At 42.6% G+C, this 17745-nt stretch overlaps 1 protein-coding gene across 8 annotated transcripts in view; it reads left to right on the top strand.

The window, feature by feature from the left end:
- SYBU (syntabulin) overlaps nucleotides 1–17745 on the top strand; it is a 112058-nt gene that overhangs the window by 87134 nt on the left and 7179 nt on the right. For all 8 annotated transcript variants that reach the window (XM_027587859.2, XM_027587931.2, XM_027588019.2 and 5 more), the window contains one exon: nucleotides 14495–14597. In XM_027587859.2, coding sequence (XP_027443660.2) covers nucleotides 14495–14597 — 103 coding nt within the window. The remainder of the gene's footprint in view (nucleotides 1–14494; nucleotides 14598–17745) is intronic.

Below are 17745 nucleotides of genomic sequence, written 5' to 3'. Positions count from 1 at the left end.
AAACCCCTTCCTATTAGATGTTTTCAAATGGCAATACTTCTTTTAAGTGCATTCACATTATGTTCACTTTTCAAAGATTGAAGATTCAATCCTGTTATCTCTGTTGAAAATACGTGAATGGCTCAACCCCAAGGGTTAATATGCTAAAAAAAAAAAAAAGGAGCAGTCTCCTTGCTAGTGTGGTCTGTGTTCACTAATTATTTGCTCCCCGTAAGGGATGCAGAGCAGAGCAGAACAGTGATAATCTTGTTAAAACCTCTGCTGCTGCAGATTGCTTGTAAATGAATTTTCAAAGGTTTCAGTGTGCCCTTTGCAAGAGCAAGCAAGCAAACATTTATGGAGAAAACCGTATTTCCCCCAATTCTTGAAGTTCCTTGCAGGTGTGCATTCTTAGTGTTTAAGGCATATTTTGATGCATTTATTATTGAGATATTTCTCAAGCCAGTATGCCTGATTTCAAATCCCAGCTGCACCGTTTATGAGCTGTGTGACCACAAGCAAGTTACCTGTGCTTTCCTTCTCTCATCTGTAAAATGAGAATAAAACTACCTGTCTCATGGGCTTGCTGTGAGGATTAAATAAGAATACATGTAAACTACTTTGCACAGCATGTGAACTTAATAGGCCATTTCTGACCATTTCTGACAGAAGTCCAGTAGTCTATAAAAACCTTATGTCACCTGTATTAGAGGTTAGTCATATAATAAACACTTTGTCTTCTTATTTAAGTCATGGTACTTTAAAAACCAACACATTTATAGTACCCATATGCAAGAATTCTTAGAGCAGTGTAAGTGTTTAGCAATACATACCGAACACATGGATAAAAGTAGGCCAATCACAACAATGATGAGTATTTCTTGTGCACTTACAGTCTTTCCCAGTTGGTCCTTTAATTCTCACAGCAATCCCATCTGCGAGGCTTGCTCCATCCCTTCTTGGAGTGAGGAACTCAGGTGCGGAGAGATTAAGGGATTGCCTGCGGTCACGTTGTCATTAAAGAAAAAGATCCGATATTTGAACTCAGAAGCTACCAATGCCAGACCCTGTTCTTATCTACCGCTCAGAGATATGGTATTGTCAGTTATGTGAAGCATGGTTAGTAACACTCAGATGGATGCCAAGTAAATTAAGATATTGACTCATCCTGAATGTGAAATGTGTGAAAATGATTCCTGAAATGTGTGCGGTGGTGTTGTACAGCTCTGTTTCAAGTCACAGTCAAGCCCTGTGCTCTGTTTCTTCAAAGTAGCCATGCAGGTATTATGCTAGGTACTCTGGGAGGGATCTCGGTCGGGGGGGTTCTTAGAGCAGTGCTTCTCCAACGTGAGTGTACAGATATCTCAAGGTCCCCTGCCTCGGAGTTGCTGACTCAGTGGGTCTGGGGTGTGGTCTGAGAATCTGCATTCCTAACAAGGTCCCAGGTGATTCCGATGCTGCTGATTTGGGACCACACTTTGAGAACCACCATCTTAGAGGAATGAGATGATTGGTGAATTTGGGAGCAGAGGGTGGTTTAAAATCTACCCCTATAATTGCCTGACCTGCTTCACAGACCTAGTTACTAACTTCACAAAGACACTTGGAAGCGCCAAATCTTCAGCTCTACCATGGAGATACTTAGATGAAAATCAAAAGATAGAAATCTTTACTTTAGCCTTAACATTTCTGAAGCAGGGTGGTGGCTTTCTGACCTAGAAACTCCTACACGGTCTCTTCCCCTTCTCCAAAACAGTGGGGTCTTTTAAAAACCCAGATATTTCCCTTACCTATGGCTCAAACCCAGCATTTGGCTTTAGAACTAGGTACTTGGCCAAGTTCTGGGCTGCGTCAAGGAAGCCCCTTGTGTCCATTAGTCCCCACCCTGGAGCAAGAATTTTCTCCCTCAGTGAGGTTAGATTCGTAAAATATGGGCCAGCTTCTCATGTTCATGGGCTGGTCTCATTGCTGAGGCTAAGGGGCAAGGTCATGGAGTAACTTAAGCAAAACCCAAAATAACATCATGGAATTCCTGATCTTTTCGGGCTAGTTGGGGTCAGAATGACCCAAGAATGAAGGATCACCTTAGGCATGTTGGATCCTAAAACTGGGATAGGATAAAGCAGAGACTCTCTTTTGATTCTCCATGACAATGAGAGGGAAAGGTATGGAAAGACAAATGATCCGTAGAGCATTTCTTTTTGCCTGTGGAATATATTACCTAAAAGTGGATTCACTCCTTTGGTTTTTTCCTTAAGGAGACTTGTGCCTCTGGAAATACAAATAGTTGCTTATCAGAATGGAAACTCTGGCTAGATGAATAACTGGAATAAACCCAGTTTCATTTTCTCATCATCAGGAGAATGAAGAAATAAATTATGCATTAAGTCATACAAGGGAATATTATATAGCAGTCAAATGAATGCACTTCAGATACGTGGAGAATCTTAGCAAAATGATTTTGAATGTAAATCACCCCAAAAGTTTATAGATATCATGGTGTCCTGCTTATTAAAAAGTGAAAGACAAAACAGAAAACAAAAAAGAATCTACTTTTTAGGAATACTTATAGATGTGATCGTTCTTTATAAAAATGAAAGCAAGGAAATGGTAAACAGAATAGAATGAGGAGGTGAATATAAGTTAGTGTCGATGTTTTCGTTTTTTTGATGGGTGGTGGTTTCTTCATTTACTCTAGTATTAAATGTAAGGAAATAAACAAAAACGTAAGTACAATAAATAAATCCGAAATAAACATGACTACTGGCTCATACAAACCAGTCAGTTAAGAACTAAAATAAAGGTAGTCTTGCATGGACCAATGATGAGAGTGTGTCAGGAACCAAGGAATTTGATTAATCCAAATCAGTGCGCCTGTGACTCATAGATTTTCTGCAGAGAAAATAATGAAAAGTGACTCTCTGGGCCCCTGCTTTGTTCCCACACAGCACTGTGACCTGAAGTCTTTGCCACTTTCTCCCATCTCTCATTTCCATTGGTCCAGTTGGTTCTTTATACACGAAGATCACTGAGGGGTATCAGTAGGCCACTGAAGATCGCAGCAGAGTCACTTCAGAAGAAACCATGGCTGTGGTATCACTGGGGTAGGAAAAACGTGTGGTTCCTCTTCTCTGATCTCCACCTCTCTCAGGTAGGGAACATGTTGACATGTTTTCTCAGAGAAGCAAAGGTAGGAATTTTAGAAAATAAAAAAGACTGTGTCCAGTATGAGAAACTTGTTGCCAGACACAAACTTTGGCGCCCGTGGCTTAGAGGGATGTTCGACTAGGGGAGCCTAGGTGGTGCATTCGGGCAAGTGTTGGATCTTGATTTCGGCTCAGGTCGTGATCTCAGGTAGTGAGATCGAGTCCTAAGTCAGGCTCCACACTCAGCGGGGAGTCTGCGTGAGACTCTATCTCCCTCTTCCTCTGCCCCTCCCCCTACACTCATGTTCTCTCTCTCTCAAATAAAGAAATAAATTTAAAAAAAAAGGAAGTTCAATTAACTGGCCCCTGAGCTGCCTTCATTGCCTCATTCCCTGCTGTCACTTCTCCCTCCAGGGCTGCTCCCTTCACCCTGGATGACTGTCTCCACTGCTCCTCATCTACGGGCTTGAAGAGTCATGGGTAGTTTTGAAAGCTAGCTAGTTCTGTGAGCCTCTTCCATGGAATCTTAATCCTTCCAACAGGAAATAATATTTCCCTTTGTTGACGTCTTTTAGAACCCAAGTTTGTGTCCCTTGCCAAGGCATTTGCCCCTTTCTCACGGCAGGATCAGTATCTCAACTGGACATCTGCTAGGGGTGCAAGGAGCTGTGGGGCATTCAAATAAGAACAGATGAAATCTTGCCTTTGCGGAACTTGTCTCCCACTGTGTGTGTGGCCCACAGCCTCTATGAGAAGGTCTCTATGATGTAGTGTGCTTCAGGCTTTCATGTGAAATTGGAGAGTTCAGTCAACATAGCCCAGAGCTGAGGATTTACTCATTAATTTATAATCTCAAAGGAGGAGGAAGAATCCTTACCACTCTCTGTCAGAACCATCTTCTATTTTCATGCTAGTTTTGTTGCTCACATCCCAGATGACAGCCTCCCCCTCACTCCTCGTTTCTCCTCCAACTCCTTTTCCCTGATTTTGGCCGCACGTGTGTTGAGACCCAGAAGTGGTTCAGAGAGGGTGGTCATAAGAAGAAAAATAAAAATAAAGGCAGTATTTTAAAGTGTTAACTGAGTGCCAGGCACTACTTTTTCATATATTAACTTACATAATTTTTCAACAACTCTATGAGATAGATACTATTATCTTTTCCCTTTTATAGAAGAAAGCAAGGCACAGAGAGGTTATGTGCCTCTGCCAAGGTCACACAGCTGTAACTGAGGCTACTAAACATATCACCTCATAAAAAGCAAAGAGAAACAACTTCACAGAGATTGAAAACAACTCTCTAAGAGAGAAACGGAGAGGGGATAGATCATTCATGAACGAAGGGGAAAGGACATCAAGATACTAGAAGTGGAGCATGGCTGAGTGCTGACAAGGTCCAGTGATGTAACTCCCTGGCAGACTGTGCCAGTATAGGAAAGGGGAAGGTCAGTGCTGCTGAGAAAGTGAAGGGAGCGGGTCCGAGTACGAGAGGCTGCTTCAGTGTAGATGTGGATTGTGGCACCCCATCACCACAGCCCTGGGTGGGGGAGCCTGTGGGTGGAGAACACATGCCGTGTGGTGTGCACCAGAGGCTGGCACACAGGGTGGGGAGGACGAGGGGGGCAGCCAAGGCTGTTAGGTCTTCGGGTCAGTTAGGAAAATGGTGCTTCTGACCGAAGTGAGGTTAAAAAAAAAATAAAATAAAACAAGGGGCCCCTGGGTGGCTCAGTCGGTTAAGCATCTGACTCTTGATTTTTGTCTCAGGTCATGATCTCAGGGTCTGGGGATCAAGCGCCCCATTGGGTTCTGCCCTCAGCCTGGAGTCTGCTTGAGCTTCTCTCCCTCTGCCCCTCCCACTGTTGAGCTCTCTCCCTCTCTCTGTCTCCCTCAAATAAATAAATAAATGAGATCTTAAAAAAAAAAATAAAACAAAAAACCATGCTCTTTTAGAGTATTGTTGCAGGTCTCTGCAGCAAGTAGTAGATTATGTCATCTCTTCCTAGCAAGTGGGTGTTTTTGTTCCATTCGTGGTCTGGAACTGCCTGCAGACAACACCACTTCACTGGGAGTGGAAGATGAGGTGACTTCAAAAAAGACTCATCCTTTCCTTTTCTCTTATACTCTGGACTTAAAGTCACAGACCTCAGTGCTAGCCCTGCTCTGACTTTTTAGTGTTGGTGGCTTGTCAGTCCCCATTTCTCTCTCTCACCCCTTCATCACCTCCTTCCTCCCCTGTTAACTCCCGCAAAATGACACCCCTGCTCTGATCCCACCCCGCCACCTCGAGGGCTGCTTTTCCCTGATTTAGGTTTTCCTGCCAGAGTGCAGGGCAGGCACTTCATTTTGGTAAACACAGGATAAACACTTCTCCTTAAATAGAAGTTGCAGGCTCTCCAGCTAGATTTTTTTAAAGGGGCAGAAAGTCAATTCAGTTCAGTGAACTTGACAAGAAATTAAGGATAAGGAACATGTAAGAGTTTGGAAAATTCTTCAGGGAGGATTTGCTTTTGGTATTACCAGGCTCCCAAAATAATCAATTAGGATGAAGTTCATGGCCACAATGGATGTAACCCTCCCCAATCCTGTTCAGTGGGAGGCAACAGGAGACGGTTGTCCCTGAGCCCACCTGCCAAAGGGTTGGTGCTCGATGCTGATTCCGCATGGAGGATGGTGCATACCTATGTGGTTTGTTTGGCGCCATTCAGCATGTCAGCCATGGATACATCGACCACACTGAAAGCAGCAAGTTAGGGCTGATGAGATAACCCAGATGGGGAGTGTGCTAGATTGTGAGGTGATTCTCTCCGCTGAATGGTATTTGACACCCCCAGCTCCAAACTGGTCAGTCCCACCTCCTTATTTTTTTTAAATATTTTTTTAAGATTTAATTTATTTAAGAGAGAGAGCACAAGCTGGGGAGAAGGGGAGAGGGAGAAGCAGACTCCCCGCTGAATAGAGAGCCCGACGTGGGGCTCCATCCCAGAACGTCAGGATCATGATCTGAGCCAAAGGCAGACGCTTAACCAGCAGAACCACCCCGACGCCCCAGTCCCTCCTCTGTAAAACGGGATTATGAGGACTTCAAACCATGGACCAACTGCTAAGTATCCTACTAGCTTTACCAACAACGTGTGCATGAGTTTGGCTGGACCTGGGCAGTTTTCAAACAACGTGTGTCTTCTCTACGTCCCTGTCTCCCCTTCCAACCCTTTGAAGATGGATTTAACCCAGGAAGGGATTTCTGGAGAGCTGTGAGGGGGCAAGCCACTCTGGAAGTTAGACTCTTCTCTTCTGAGGGCTTGGTCCTTGACAAAGGTGATGGCTGGTCCACCTCAACTTCTGCTCACTCACCTTCAACTTCCCATTGAAGAAAGTCCTTGCAATCTGACTGGACCTGGAGAAAGATTCCATGCGCTCTTTATCTTTGGAGCTCTCCTCCTTAGTGTGGTCTGTGACCACAGGCTGCATAGTCATCTGTGGTAATTATTGAAAATGCAGATTCCTGGATTACCCCCAGACCTTCTGAACTGGAATTTTTGTGAGTGTTACCCAGAAATCTGCACTAGTACTTAACTTTGCTGATGATCTTTAGGCACAGTAAGGTTTAGGAATCATTGCATTATTAATAATAATTATAGAATGAGTTTTTATGAGCCAGTCAAGCACTTCCCAAGCATTTCACTTTTCATTTATTTCAACTTCACAACAACCCTCCAAGATAGGAACTGCTATCCACCTAGAGGGGGCCTGACACATAACACATGAAAGATGCTCAATAAATTTTTGTTAAACAAATTAATCATTTATATATACATATATATACACACACACACATATATACATGTACATACATATATACATAAATAAGAAAAATAAGGCTTAGCAAGGTTAAAATCACCTGGACAAGAACACATAGCTGCTGAGAGATGAAGCCAGAGTTTATAGTGCCTTCTTTAGGGAGAGCTTGTTGGTGTGTGACTTGGCAGGCTGGCGCCTCCTTCTGGTGCTGCTGGGTAGTATGTGGCAACAGTGATAGAAGCTCCCAGAGGCACCTGATTGGCCTTGGGTTGAATTGACGGATCTCTTGTCTAGCGTTCTCTTCTTGGCCATCTCTGGTAAATTAACAGGGACACGTATTTATTTATTACTGATCAAAAGAACAGGCCCAGGGAAGCTGGGTGGTCATTCATAAAACCAAACAGCACCCATTGTCTTTCCTGTACTCTACTCAGGTTGGCCAATGCATGGTCTTAATTTTCCCTCCAGGTGATGCAGAGGGAGACTAGATATATCCTGGGTTCCTGTCAGAAATGTTCACTTCCCCCTGCTTTCTTGAAGTTTCTTTATGCCCGCTTTGTTTATCATTTCTTTCATCTGCTTTCTTGGTTGGCAAGTGTATTCCCTGTATTTCCACCAAGACAGGTAGTTGAGCCAGCCCAAGATAAAGGAGTGAACAAATGGAGATAGCTTTGACCCTCTCAGTCCCCCTGGGCCTCGTCTCCCATGTTCCCTCCCTTCCTGTTTCAGACCTTCAAAGCTACCTGGCTCAGGAGAGTGTCCTTTGGTAAGAAGAGATTTTTGGAGGAGGCCATGGAGAGTTTGTTTTAGGACCACAGGTTTTTTTAGACATAGTCTATTGTACATGCACACACACACACACACACACACACACACACACAGATTAAAAAATAGAAACATACCCTCCACTGACAAATGGCTGAAGGAAAACTCTTTTGTAAAGAGTGTAAAAATGTTTGACTTAAGTAGGATAAGGCATTTTGTATTGTGGGGCTTTTTAAGGGAAAGATGTTTAAAAGCTCTCCTCTGGTCTTCAAGCCACTGTCCCAGTAGTTCTAACTAGAAATTATAACAGCTAACATAGATTGAGTGCTTGCTGTGTGCCAAGCACCATTCTAAGTTCTTGGCATGCTTCACCTAATTCCTGCAATCCCTTAACAATACTTACTGTTAATATCTTCGTCTCCATTTTGCGGATATGGAAACTAAGGCAGAGGGAGGGTAAATAATTTGCCTAAGCCTTTACAGAGTTAGTAGAAGAGGCATGATTCAAACCCAAGTGATGGGACTCCAAAGCCCTCTTAATACTACATTAAACGGTGTGATTGTTTTTACTATAAAATGCTTTTTCTTTAAAAAATTTAGATCTTTTTCAAAGAAAAAATCAATTGTCCGTAATTTTAGTGTATCCTATTTTTTTTTAAAAGAAGAGTAATATGCACATGGTTAGAAAAGCCAAATGGCTCAGAAAGATATAAAATGAAGATGAGGGTCTCTTTAGATCCCCACTGTCCCATTCCCAAGGGAAACCACTATTAACAGGTCTTTTTTTATCCCTCAATAAAAAATGTCCTATGCATGTAGCCAGTTATATATTATTTAAAGATTTATTTATGAAGAAGCCAACATGCCACACCCACTATTCTGCATCTTGTTTTTCTTATCTAGCAACAGGGCTTCGACATGTTTTCACTCCAGCACGCACAGGTTCATGTCACTCCTTGTCATGATAGGTATTCTCCTAGGTGGACTGTACCACCTGACTTCAGCAGTCGTCGTTGATGGGCACTTAGGTTGTTTGTTTGATGCTCATGTGCGGGAGAAATTTCTCCTCACACTCTTGCTAACTCTTATCAGAGTATTTTTCTCAAAACTTCAACAGAACTAGTATTCTCAAACTTAGATTTTTAAATTTTTTGCCAATCTGGTAACTGAAAAAATCTCCTTGTTTACATTTACATTTTTAGTGCTATATATGAGATTGAATGGCTATTCATATGTATTGGTCATTTATTTTTCTTTATCTGCCATCTGCCTGTTCATGTCCTTTGCCCATTTCTCTGTTAGTTTTTTTTTTTCTAATTTGTATGAGTTTTTGGTAAATTAAGGAGATTGGCCCTTTGTGTGCCATATGTTATAAATATTTTCTTTCAGTTTATTATTTGTCTTTGACTGCTGTTTTCCCATAAGCAGTTTTGCTGTTATATAGTCAGATTTTTCAATATAAAACTATTCTCCAAATACTTTAAATATGAACTTCCTTTTGTTTTTAATTTTATATATATATATATATATGCGCTTTTAAGCTTATGGTGGTTCTCCATCCATTGAACATCAATCATAATGAAGATAAATCCTTTCTGAAATTACAAAACAAATGAAAATGATATTTAGTTTTTCAGAAAGACCTCTGTTCTGAAATGCAAGAAAACCTGTGTATAAATTTTCCATCAGTTTATTGATCTTTTGATCAAATATTCCTTTCCTAAGATAAATACCTATAGGGGTTTTAGAGAATAGTTTGCAGAAACTAAAACAAAAAATCCCGTTTAGTTTGTGAAGCATTTATTGGATTCACCGGCTGGGTGCTCCAGAGCTTCGCAGTTAAGAGTCTGTTCTACCTAATCTACTTTAGAGAAGCTTTTTTTTTTTTTTTTTTGGTAAATAGTGTCTTCTGTAATTACATGTGTCCACTGCCCCAGCTGCTCCTTAATAGCTCTGCTTGGCTTCTGTGGAAATGGCTCCTCTCCTCCCTAGAGACCTTTAAATAAAAGATCTGTGTGTCTGTGTGTGTGTTGGGGGAGGGAGGAGGATGAAGGGATAGGGAACTATGTTTTTGTTTTTGTTTTTTCCTTTTTTAATTTGCTGCCTCTATTTGAGGTGGGGATGTAGGTGGCCAACCTGAATTAATTTGATAGCTTTGTGGTGACAAAGGATAAAGGAAGGTTTGGGGTTGCTACAATCAGTGGTTTAGAATGGCTTAACACAGCTTAGTAGACTCTGTTTTCAGAGGCTTGTGATGTTCTGATGTCTGAGGACTCCATAGTCTCCTGAGAGCAAAAAATAATAATGTCCTAAGAGACGAGATCGCAGGCAGTGTCTCAAAAAAATAAGTCCGGTTATCAGTTTTGGCACATACCCTTTTTCTTTCCAACTTTCCTTCCTTCTCTAATTCCTGGCCTTACTATCACATGCACAGAATGCTTATTACCCTAACGTTATGAAAACGAGTCATGCCTCGCAAGAGAATACAGCAGTACTACAAGCAAAAGCCACCAGATCTTCTGGAGGCCAGGGAGCAGAGCTCACTGGTTGGAGAATGCCTTTTGCTGTAGGACGTGTAGTCACCAAGACATGGGCATCATGAGGTAAAGGTCATCAAGTTCATCCGCCCCATTCAGTCCTGGATGAATGTCCCGTTCCACCAACACCAGCAGCTGATCGGAGACAATACTGATGAGGATAACTTAGGCATTTAAAACTGCCTTCAGCTGTTCAAACACAAGTCTACAACGGCCAAATATTGTGTCCTGTGCTCTTTTGGAATATTCTCGGTGACATCAGAGATTTGCATTCAGGTATCTACACACAGCACATGGAGGCAAACATGTTCTTTAGCACAAAAACTGCTTAGGCTAATGCCATCCGAAAATACATATAAGGCAATATATGTTAAATTTCTTGAAATTGAGCATATCCTTTGGCTTAAACAGTCTTTGAGGCATTTATTCTAAAGAATAGCAGACAAGGGGGCATGCGGGTGGCTCAGTTGGTTAAGCGTCTGCCTTCGGCTCAGGTCATGATTTCAGGGGCCTGGGATCGAGCCCTGCATCAAGCCCTGCGTCAGACTCCCGGCTCAGCGGGGAGTCTTCTTGGCCTTGGTACAAGTCTTGCCTCCACTTCTTGATAGTTGTATCTCCTTGTGCATATCAGTCAACTTCTCTGCCTCATCTGTAATAGGGACTGATAATTGTCCCTACCTCACAGGGTCTGTACTATCATGAGAAATAAATAAGTTAATATGTAAATATGCTTAGGATGTTTTCTGGCAATACTGTTTGTTACTAATAATAGAAAAATTGAACATAGCCTATATACTCATTGATTTAATAAAACACAATGTAGGGGCACCTGGGTGGCTCAGTCGGTTAGGCATCTGACTCTTGGTTTCCTCTCAGGTCATGATCTCAGGGTTGTGGGATCCAGCTCTGCTTCATACTCCACACTCAGTGCAGAGTCTGCTTGAGTTTCTCTCTCCCTCTCCCTCTGCCCCTCCCCTTGCTCTCTCTCTCTCCCAAATAAATAAATCTTAAAAATATATATGTCTAAAAGCACCCAAATGTAGTATATTTTGAAAATATTCACATATTAAAAGAAAAGCAATTAGGTTACATAGTAATGTATTAACTAGGAATGCTGAGTAATTATATACCAAAAGGTTAACTTTAGTTATTTTTTGGTGATGGAATAATAGACTACATTTTATCCTACAGATCATTGCTATTTTATAAATTTTCTACAAAGGAACTGTGTAATAAAAGTTGTCTTTTTAACCCCTGCAGAAGAGTAACGGCTAACGTTTATTGAGAACTTACAAGGGATCAGGTGCTTTATATGTATGTGTGTGTGTGTGTGCATGTGTTTGTATACATGCACACACACGTTCCTTGCTTACAATAACCTTAAGAGGCAGAATCCATGATTATCATCTCCATGTAACAAATTTAGAAACAGAAGTGCAGAAAGGTGAAGTAACTTGCCTAAAGGCCCCCCCATCTAGTGAGTGGTAGTGGTGGGATTTGAACCCATGCTGTCTGACGCAGGGCCTGTGTTTTTAGGTTAGGTACTGTCTTTGTATGATTTGAATAATACAGATGAGCATTGAGCTACAGCCCCCACAGCAATAACCTAGTTGCACACACTGTTTAAAGGAAATGAATAGAGAGTGCCTCTCCTTCCCTGAGTCTTTGTTGCCAGCTGATAAACGGGGGGCTTTCAGATCTCCAGTCTTCCTCTTAGTTACCATGCTTAGTAAATGGTAAGCGTATGTATATCAGATGATGTAGTACAATTGACATTTCTGTGTATCCCCTAAAAAGAGTGTATTGACTTTACCTTGCATTAACCAAACTGGAAATATATTTTAAAACATAGCAAAGTGAAATGGCATAAGTAGCATAGACGTTTTTCTCTATCCTATGACTCAGTCCTGATTGCCACCACTGGGTACCCTGAATGAGTCTTCTAACCTCTTTCAGAAGGTAAGTTAGAGAAGTATAGGAACAAACTTGGGCCCAGCCCATACATAAGAGTCAATACGTCGAGTTCCAGCAGCAATAAAGTGTAGAGCAAACTTGTCCCTTCAGTTCAGGGTACATACTTAGCACAGATCAAAGGCATCCTGAGGAAACAATGGATTTTCAGCAGTTGTCTGGTCTGTTTCTGTTCTAGAATTTCTGTTTTTATTCAGGCAGTTAAGTTATAATTGATGGGGTTTTGCGTTTCTTTTAAGAAATGAAAATTGAGTGTTTCAGAGTCATAATCTTACGCTAGAAAATAATATCTCAAACCTGCTGGCTGCAACCACTGCATGTATTTTTTGAAAATTGTCTGCCTTTATCACCTAATAACCAACCTGACAATTTACTAGCAGACGAGGCTGGTGGAATTAGGCTAGGCTGTCAGGACTAGCATATTGCTGGATAGCACTACCAATCTTGAATCCTTGCGATTGTAAAATACTACAGTTTAGCCAGTGCATTACTCAGAGGCAACTAATTACAGTCGGGGAGCTCATTACAACATTAGACAGAGTGTCTGAAATCCGGAAGGAATAGCCACTCTCAGTCCTGATAAACTGCCACCCTAATTCTCCCGGAATTCTTCTGGGAATTAGGATTCACTGCTGTCATCTGTGCTAAGGGGTCATTTTTGTTGTCTTTCCCAGAAGAGGCTGAACTTCCAGAGAGGTCCTGGGAGCCAGGGAAGGGATTTTTCTCTCTCTGCCTCTCCATTGTCTTTTCTTCTAGCAAAACTAATACAGCCTGTCAGTGAGAGGATCTGTTCACCAGTGGGCGGGTCTGGCTGCATCTTGTACCAATGGGTCATCTTGGGCGTTAGGGAGATGGGAGTACATAGTGTATGCAGGAACCTCCCTGGTGCCCCTCTTTCTTCCCACTGCGTTCCTGAGGACGCAGCATGGTATGGGGAGAAGTGGCATGGAGACTTGGTCCTGACCAGGATTTGTCCCCCACAAGCCTTGGACATCTGTCATCTTGGTTTTGATTTCTTCAGTAGTAGAATAGCGAGATTAATGTCTGCCTTACAGAGTTGTCAAGATTAACAGATACAAAGAATAGAAAATATGTCCTAGAGGGCCTGGTGCCTAGTAGGCACTCAATAAATAGTTATTATTGTGATGATAATTATTGTTCACTGCTTGTTAGAAACTCAAAGGATTTAGATTGTTCCTATTTTCCTCAACCCAGAAATGTGAGCTGGCTCTGGGTTCTAGACCAGAAGAGTCACAAACTGTTGTAGGAGTTGAGAGAGAAGGTCAAATAAAATCATATACCTAGATTAATTTTCCAAGAGCATATGGAATTTTACCTTTTAAAAAAAAGCCTCTCTTCCTTCTTCCCACTTGTTCTCTTTGGCCTCTTCCACACTCCTTCACTCCCCCAGGCAATCCATGGAATAGTTCTATTATTACCGTTTCAGAACGATGTATTTTTTTTGTTAGAAATGAATTTGTATTAATTATTCTGCCACACAGCATGTTTCTAATTACATAACGATCTGTAGTCTGTACCCCAAATGTAATGCGATTTTTGTAAACTAATGAACAACCTCCCTCCCCCTCCCCGCAACTAAAATGTCACATACCACGATATCCCACAGTTTCCATCTCTGTCGCTGCCTGTTTGGAAATGTTCAATTCCGGCTTTTCGTGAAGGTTGTGTTCTTACTAGAAAAACAGCGGCCGCAGTCAGAGCAGCTCACCAGACCGCGCCGGTGCAAGCCCTTCTCTGGGGCTCAGGCGCTCTTCCCCACCGCTTCCCACGGGCTGGTTCTCTCCAGACCCTAACGGGCCAGATTCAAGCACAGCGAGCCGACTGCAGAAGCCCCAAGACACACTGTCCCAGAAAACCGGCTTTGGGACTGACGAGCATGCTTTTCCTTCTGCCTGAAGTTTGGGTCGCCGCGCGCCTGTCGTCGAGGGAGGGCCCCGGACGCGGACGCACAGGGAGAGGCGCGCGCTTCTGCCCCCATCGCGGCCCCTGTGGATTGTCTGCCGGAAGATCGGTCTTTATGAAACCAGCCTCGCTGTGCTTCTGAGCTGTGTTTATGAAATGATGTCGTTGTTCTCGCCCCTTCTCTTGTTTGCTTTGAGGAAAAGGGCTGAGAGCCGGGAGGCTCTGGAATCCTGCACTTGCTGAGCCTAGAGTGTGCCCGTGCGGGACCCGGGGAGGGGGGCGGGGGCTGGCCAGGCAGGGAAGTGGCCTGCGTGTTCTCACGTTCCTTTCCTTCATGCCTTTCTCCACATACCCCCACCCCCCGCCCTTGTTTTTCAGGTAGTGAAGCGGATTTTAGCTCGTCGAGCAGCACGGGCAGCATTTCGGCTCCTGAGGTCCATATGTCTGCGGCGGGAAGCAAGCGGTCCTCTTTTTCACGCAAGTAGGCATCGTTTCCTGCTCTGTAATTAGTCAGAGGCTTTACACAGGTGACTTACCTGTACTTTATGCTTCTGTGGAACCACCTGGATGACTGTCAGTTCATATTTTGTTAGTATTCAGTGAGCAGGTTTTGCTTTTTATAATGATTTGCAATCGGAACTTTTCACTGTCTTACCAAGGTGCTCACAGCGCTTGGCCAGGGTGTGTCCGCCCGGGTCCCTCTCTCACCCGGTCCTTGGCTGTGTGGCCACTCATCCCTCTCTCCCTTCCGCTTCCCTCACTCACCTGTGTACTTACCTGGTATCAGGCTAGCAGTCTGCACTTCCTTCCTGCCTCCCCTTCGTGAATCTATCATCTCTTAGCCATGAAGCCTCTGACTTCACCATTTCTTTCCTCTAGCTGAGTTTGCCTTTTATCCTTGTGAAAGACATAGTGAGCCCTGACTCCTCCCAGCATTCACTTGGGGGAGGGGTGAAAAGAGAATAAAGCTCATAGACGTGGGTGGCCATGGCCATAGGAGGCATTAGCGCAGAGCCATAGGAGGCATTAGCGCAGAGTAGCTGCAGATGCGGATGCAGATACGGGCTCTAGAGCCAGGCTGCCTGGGTGTGAATGTCAGCTCTATCATCAACAGGCTGTGTGGCCCTGAGCAAGTTGCTTAACTTCTCTGTGCCTCAGTTTCCCATCTCTAAAATAGGGCAATAGTCATACCCACTTCAGAGAGTTTATTGTTAGGATTAAATTAGCTAATACGCATAAAGTGTGGGTCAGTGCTTGGAGCGTAGCAAGCATCAACAGATGTTCGCCATGGATGCTATTTGGGTTGGGAGAAGAGAGGGACTGTGAGAAATCATGAGCTATCATTCATTCACATTTGGTGGGAAAGGTTGTAAGCCCAGGATTCTCTCCTGTTATCCGTGACTTTGTTCATTCAATAAGTATTTATTGAGCATCTACTATGAGGTTCTGGAGATATGGCAGTAAACAAAACTTTGTGGAAATTATATTCATTCTAGTAGGAAAAGAAAGACAATAAATACATAATATAATTATTTTTAAAAGCACACAGAGAAAGGATATTGAGAGTAATGGGATGTCTGATATATTTTGGATAGGCTGGTTCTAGGAGACCTCTGTGATACAGTGAGCTCTGAGCCAGGGACCCGAACAATTCAATGGAGTGAGCAGCAAGACCTCTGAGGATGATTTGTCTTTAGATTTTGGGCAAATCACTTGACTTTCCTGGGCCACGGTGTCCAAGTTTGTAAAAAGAGGGTCGGACCACATAATTTTTAAGGTCCCTTCATGGAGAAAAACTGATTAGTTTCTAAAAACTTGCATTCCCAGGATTCAACAAGCAGATATTTCCCATGTCTCTTCAGTGAGCAGAACATTTAGCTGATGTTTATAAAGGGACCTCTGAGACACCCTAGTGCACAGTTTTATTGTTAAAAATAAAGCTGAAGCCAGAGAAACCTGTGACAAAAGAGTGAAGTCCACAATGAAAAAGCACAATTGTTCTATCCCCAAACACAATCTATTTTGGAAATAAAGTACCTCTGGGATCACAGAATATGAATATAAACATTTTCTGTATAAATCAGTGTGGCTTGCTGAGAATAAACCATTTATCTAACCCATTCAAGAAAATTGGCACATACCTATAGTACAAGGTATCAAAGAACAGAGAGCAAGAGAAAAAAGAAATGGCCTGTCAGAGAAGCCAATTTTATTAAGCATCTCAAAAGAATTTGTGTTTGTGGTTAAATTCCAAGGTAATGTCAACAATACTGAGTGACTTAGAGAAAATCGTCTAGTCTGGAATCCGTGGTTTCTCCAAATGACTAAAAATTGATGTTAAACATAAAATAGCTAAATAGAACTATGTGCAAATCAGATACATGCTTAATAGATGGAAAATTGGAATTGGCAGTGTTCTAGCCATTATCCTCACTTTTTTTTTTTTAATCTGGCCCAGGCACAGAGCACAGTCAGTAGATTTCTGTGATGGGATATCTCGGGCATTTCACATAATTTTTGTGTTCTACAGGACGGTGCATTGAGGACAGCTCCTAGATGGGTCGGGTATCCTTGCCAAACTTTATAATAGCTTATGATCCTTTTAAATGGCTTGCTCCTCCTATAATAAATGAATTTTCTCTGTGGAGAATTAGCTCCTGAGAGGAAGACGAGCAGGAACATTTGGTGAAGGGATGGGAAAAATAAATGACAGGTGGAGTTGGTGAGAATATTTCTGATTGGATTTTAAAAACAAAACTTAAAGATTTACAAATGATCTCTTCTTACAGAACACCAGCTCTGCTGACATCTCTGAGGAATTTTTTCTCTTTTTTTTTTTAAAGATTTATTTATTTATTTATTTTGGGGCGGGGAACAGAGGAAGAAGGAGAGTCTTAAGCAGATTCTAGACTGAGCTCAGGGTTTAATCCCAATACCCTGAGATCATGACCTGAGCCAGAACCAAGAGCTGGACATGTAACCGAATGCGCCATCCAGGCACCCCTGAGGAATTCTCTTTCTTAAACTAAAATCCTCATCTGACCAAGGGCAGATAGAAGTGAGAAGGAAAAAAAAATTTTTTGGAATTTGGATTCAGAGAGACGTGGGCTTGAGTTTATCCTCCATTATTTATTATGTACATGAGCCAGAGCCCCGAGCCTTACTGTTCTGGAAAATGGGGGTAATAAGTGGCAGCCACCTCACTGAATTAAATGAGCTAATGTATGAGTGCTTAACATGGTGCCCGGAATTTCATAAAAGGGTCGTAAATGGATATTTTCATTAGTAGTGATAAAAATAATACTGATGGACATAATGAAGATGATGACAGTGGTGATGATGATCATCTTAGTTTGCTCAGGCTGCCGTCACAAAACATCACAGACTGGGGGGCTCACACAGCAGGAACTCACCTTCTCACAATTCTGGGGGCTAGAAGTCCAAGATCCAGGTGTCAGCAGGATTGGCTTCTTTGGAAGCCTCTCTCCTTGGCTTAGTGATGGCCATCTTGTCTCTGCTTCTACAACAGAACCTTTCTCTGGGCCTCTGTCCACGTTTCCTCTTCTTATAAGGACACTAGTCGAATTGGAATAGGATTGAATTGGATTTAATTACCTTTCTTAAAAGCC

The sequence above is a fragment of the Zalophus californianus genome, chromosome 4, assembly GCF_009762305.2.
Source record: "Zalophus californianus isolate mZalCal1 chromosome 4, mZalCal1.pri.v2, whole genome shotgun sequence".
Taxonomy (NCBI): domain Eukaryota; kingdom Metazoa; phylum Chordata; class Mammalia; order Carnivora; family Otariidae; genus Zalophus; species Zalophus californianus.
Note: the sequence above shows the minus strand (reverse complement) of the source record. Positions and strands in the feature narration are given on the sequence as shown.